The sequence below is a fragment of the Prunus dulcis genome, chromosome 5, assembly GCF_902201215.1.
Source record: "Prunus dulcis chromosome 5, ALMONDv2, whole genome shotgun sequence".
Taxonomy (NCBI): domain Eukaryota; kingdom Viridiplantae; phylum Streptophyta; class Magnoliopsida; order Rosales; family Rosaceae; genus Prunus; species Prunus dulcis.
The window spans coordinates 2470026-2475197 of NC_047654.1; the positions used below are offsets into that span (position 1 = coordinate 2470026).

The following is a 5172-nucleotide window of genomic DNA, read 5'->3' on the forward strand; positions in this document are numbered from 1 at the left end:
TATGTTATATTTGAGCATGTGCATCGCACATTGTGTACTGTTGAGGGTCAAAATAAAAAATTGCTTCACTTGTTGGGTACATGGGTAATTCCTGGCATATTTTAACCCCACATCCACTTCCCCACAATTGCAACTTAACTCTCCCCATCCATATATCTCCCTCCCTCCCCAAGCCAAACCCATTAAAATCCATCACCAATCGAGGAATGATATATCTCCCTTCCTCCAATCCAACAAAACCATGTACAACCTCCACCAAACACCGAGCCAATTAACCCACCCCACCAACAACTGATGGTGATCCCACAACCAACAACCTACAACCCCATCCAAACCGTACCCACCCTCCTTGCGATGGCTTCTGCCCCTCACTTTATATCATATATTCAATTTTGTTGAAGATATATATATATATATATATATTTTTGAAAGAAAAAGATAATATTTCGTCTTGGGGAAAGAGGGGTTGGGACTGGGTGGGATGGTGAGGGTCAGACCATTTTTCCTAACGAAACTGAAGTTGAAGGACCACGTGAACAATTTTGAAAACTGAGGGACCAAAATGCGAATCGAGTCAAAATTTAAGGACCATTAGACCTAAAAACCCTAACTAAAATTATGTTCATGCTCAATTTTTGTGTGTGGTTAAATCGGCCTTAAAATCTAGGCCCTTAGATGGAGAGGAATGGTGGGAAGTGTGAACCAATCGTCAAATCGTCAAATTTCATATTGTTTATTTATTTGGAGGGAAGAATTTAGACAAGTGGTATCATTATCAGATTAAAAATCCCTATCAGGACAAAATAAAAGGATAACAGATCAGAAATCACTATCACTACTAGATAATGAACGGACGGTGAGAAAATCGTAAGAGATTATATTCATTCACGTACGAGTTGCTGCGGTGGATTGCAGACTGATTCAGATTAATGAAATGACAGAGATGGTTTTTGAGTGGAACAAATTAAACATTCAGGTACAAAGACTTTAAGCCATTAGATTTAAATCAACACAATCCCGTGCACTGTTATGAAATTTATACCAGTCAACTTGTTCTGCATTTTGTTATATGTGGCAACACGTTGTTTTCTCAGTCACGCCACTTAGTTTACTAATTGTACCTTATATTCAATGATTTATTTATTGTATAGTTTTATATTGCTTCAAGATTGGCAAATGTTTGACCATTTCAGAAACAAATTTCCTGGTAGTTCACGAAGGAAGATAAAAAGAACTGAGGAAACTACAAGGTAATGAGTGTAATGAAAACAATTGACAAGTGCAGTGCAGGTAGAGAAGAACAAAATGATCATTCTGACCATTTCTGTGGTAGAATTAAACAGTTGGACCTGGTGCTAGAAATTAAATTATAAAAGGGAAGGCCATTTCATCCACATAAAACAGTACCATTCAAGAATATCAAAATATATCATACAAAATTATCAATACATCATTCACACAACAAAATCCTTTTCTTCTAGCAAGCACTCTTCTCTATCATCTTTTCAGTTTCAAGTTTCAACCCAGAAGTTAAAGCACTAGCTAGCAGCAGTAGCAGCAGGAGAGGAGATGGCAGAAAGTGTGGTGAGCTTTTTGCTTGACAGGCTCAGCTCCGTAATAGAAGAGGAGGTGAGACTACTGTCAGGGACCCGAGCAGAGATGGAGGATATCGTCGAGGAGTTAGAGCGCATCAAGGCCTTCTTAAGGGTTGCTGATGCAAAGGAAGACAGTGACCCCCAGCTCAAAGTGTGGGTTAAACAAGTTAGAGATGTGGCTTATCAGATTGAAGATGCGCTTGATATATTCAGGCTTTCTCATTCATGTTATCATAGGCCTGGATGCCATGTTTCCCTTCATGAGCTCTCTTGCATCTTTAACAAGTTGAAAGCTCGCCGGCGAATTGCTACAGATATTCAAAGCATAAAATCAAAAGTCAGAAGCCTCTCCGAGGGACATCAGAATTACAAACTTGATGTTGACCCTGGCTCAAGCAAGGTTCCTAAACATCAGTACAGTCAAGGGGATGCTCTTTTGCTGGAAGAGGCTGACCTTGTGGCAATTGGCGAAACTAAAAGGCAGCTGATTGAGTTGCTTATGCAGGAGGGTGGCGATGCTGGACGCCAGGCAGTCGCGGTCGTTGGGATGGGAGGGCTGGGGAAAACCACCTTGGCCAAGCAAGTCTATAAGGATGCAAGAGTTAAGAAAAATTTCAAGGTACATGCTTGGATTACTGTTTCTCAATCATTCAAGATAAAGAAGCTCCTAAGACACATAGTTGAAAAAATCTTCAAAGTTATCAGGAAACCAGTCCCTGAAGAATTTGATAGCATGGACACCAACAAGCTAAGAGAAAGAATAAAAAAATTGCTGCAGCACAGTAGGTACCTGATTGTTCTAGATGATCTTTGGCACATAGATGACTGGGATGTCATCAATCATGCATTGCCTAACAACAATGGTAGTCGAGTAATGATCACTACTCGTAATGCCTCTGTAGCCTCTGCCTCTTGCATGCACAACCACGTTATGGTCTACCATTTAGAGCCCTTATCTCCAGAAGAGTCTTGGACTCTTCTCTGTAGGAAGACATTTCAGGAAGAGTCATGTCCTCCCAATTTGGAGGAAATCTGTCGATGCATCTTAAGCAAATGTGGGGGACTGCCCCTTGCAATTGTGGCAATCGGTGCTGTTCTAGCTATGAAAGACAAGAAAAACATAGAAGATTGGGCAGCCGTTTCTGGCAGTATTGGTGCTGAAATTGAGGAAAATGACCAACTTGACAACATGAAAAGGTTGTTGTATCTCAGTTTCAGTGATTTACCATACCATCTCAAATCTTGTTTCTTGTATCTGAGTATCTTTCCTGATCTTTATAAATTCGAGTATATGAGATTAATTCGATTATGGATTGCTGAAGGATTTGTTATCGAAAAGGAAGGAAAGACACCAGAAGAAGTTGCAGAGAGTTACCTTAAGGAGCTACTGGACAGAAGTTTGATCGAAGCAGAAGAAATAGCTACCGATGGGAGGGTCAAATCATGTCGGATCCATGATCTTTTACGGGAGATTGTCATTTTGAAGTCTAGAGAGCAAAACTTTGCAGCAATAGAGAAAGAGCAAGGCACAATGTGGCCTGAAAAAGTTCGACGATTATCAATTTTTAACACGTTGCAGAATGTACAACAAAAGAGGATTCCTTCCAAACTTCGTTCGTTGCTCATTTTTGGGGTAGAAGATTCACTTACTGAGTTTTCAATACCAAAATTGTTTCCTAGAGGTCTTCCGCTGCTTACTGTATTAGACTTGGAAGGTGCACCTCTAGAGACATTTCCAAAAGAGGTTGTCAACCTTCTTCTGCTGAGATATCTTAGTTTGAGGGGTACCAAGGTGAAACAAATTCCAAGCTCCATCAAGAAGCTTCAAAACCTAGAGACCTTTGATCTTAAACACTCTCATGTCGTTGAGTTGCCTGCTGAAATTTTGAATCTCAAGCGACTGCGACATCTCCTGGTATATCGCTATGAAGTTGAATCTTATGCACGATTTAATTCCAGATATGGAGTGAAGGTTCCTGCAGGAATATGTGGCTTACAATCGCTCCAAAAGCTGTGTTTTGTAGAGGCAAATCAAGACAATGGCGCTTTAGTGGCAGAGCTTGGGAGAATGAAACAACTGAGGAAGTTAGGCATTTTCAAGTTGAGACAAGAAGATGGGGTCACCTTATGCTCATCTATCGAAAAGATGCGCAACCTTCGGTCATTGTCTGTATCTTCAGTGGAGAAGGACAAGATAATTGATCTGACACACATTTCTTGTCCTCCTCAATTTCTTCAGCGACTATACTTGACGGGGCGTCTAGAAAACTTACCGCATTGGATTTCTTCTCTCCAGAACGTGGTGAGACTGTTTCTGAAATGGAGTCGGCTAAAGGAGGATCCTCTAGTGCATCTTCAAGGTTTGCCAAATCTAGTACATCTTGAACTCCTTCAGGTTTATGAGGGAGACTGTTTGCATTTTAAGGCAGGAGGGTTTCCAAGCCTGAAGTTACTAGGTATTGACAAACTAGATGAACTGAAATTGGTAATAATGGATAAGGGAGCAATGCCTTGCCTAGAAAAGTTAATTATCCAGCGGTGCAGATTGTTGAAGAAGGTATCAGGCATTGAACATTTACAAGACCTAAAGCTGCTCGAATTTTTTGACATGCCAAACGAATTAATAAGGCCATTTCATCCAGATGGAGGGGAAGATCATTGGAAAGTTGCTCACATTCCAGAGGTTTACTCTTCGTATTGGAACGTTGGGGGTTGGGATGTTTATTCATTAGAGATCACTGATGGGGAGAGTACTAGTCATCAAGGTGCCATGAGGAAGCTGGAACCTAATATTCTATGGAAGGCTTAGCTTTTGGTTCTGCCTTATAATTACAAACTGCAAATGATAGAATCACTGGAAGCATGTTTTATCAGAATGCTTCCTACTACTGCATACATATGAATCTTTTAACTTCAATTCTTGTATTCTTTTATATCTTTCTCTACCCAAAAAGAACATACTTGCTATTAAGGTTCATTTTCCCCCCTCTGTACTTTTCTTGCAAGTAAGTAATTCATGTTATAGAGAGCAAATTTTCTTTTCTTCTTCAATGTTTTTGGATAACATCCATTGAATGTTTTAGAATAACATCCATTGAATGTTTTAGGGTTTAGGAAGTTCCTGAGAGAGCCTAAGGAGGTTACACAGTGATCCTAACTGCTGCTAGAGTTGGGTTGACATTCCTCCACAACTAAAATTTAACATATAAGCTTTGCAACTCTAAAACACACTTCTTTCATTTGGGAAAAGAACTTAATTTATATGTAACTAGGCAAGCAATAGCATAGCAATTCGTTGTACATGGGCTTCAGTGGCCTGTTGGATTTGTGGATGACACCCTATTTCTTCACCATTGAATCAAATTGGTTAGTCGTTGGATTAAATTGGTTAGTTTGATCTAACAGTTAAGAAATAGGGTCTCATCTAAGGGCCTCCACACTACAGAATCACACTCAAGCAAGACTGGCAGAGAGAGAGGAGCAGTTCATTCATTAATGCCTCTAAAAGGTTGAGGCCCAGTAGAGAATGTAATGTAGCCATCACATTATCCATCAACCCCTAAAGCCAAGTAAAATT

General features: G+C 40.0%; 1 protein-coding gene across 1 annotated transcript; it reads left to right on the forward strand.

Annotated features, from left to right (window-relative positions):
* Nucleotides 1-1388: 1388 nt before the first annotated feature.
* LOC117627775 (disease resistance protein RPM1-like) lies at nucleotides 1389-4641 on the forward strand. Its single transcript, XM_034360015.1, has one exon. It carries the CDS (start codon nucleotides 1570-1572, stop codon nucleotides 4402-4404), a length of 2835 nt encoding a protein of 944 aa, XP_034215906.1. The 5' UTR covers nucleotides 1389-1569; the 3' UTR covers nucleotides 4405-4641.
* The last annotated feature ends 531 nt before the right edge of the window (nucleotides 4642-5172 follow it).

Bases quoted from the DNA above. Each gene is read 5' to 3' on its own strand.
- LOC117627775 (XM_034360015.1), top strand. From the start codon at position 1,570: ATGGCAGAAAGTGTGGTGAGCTTTTTGCTTGACAGGCTCAGCTCCGTA.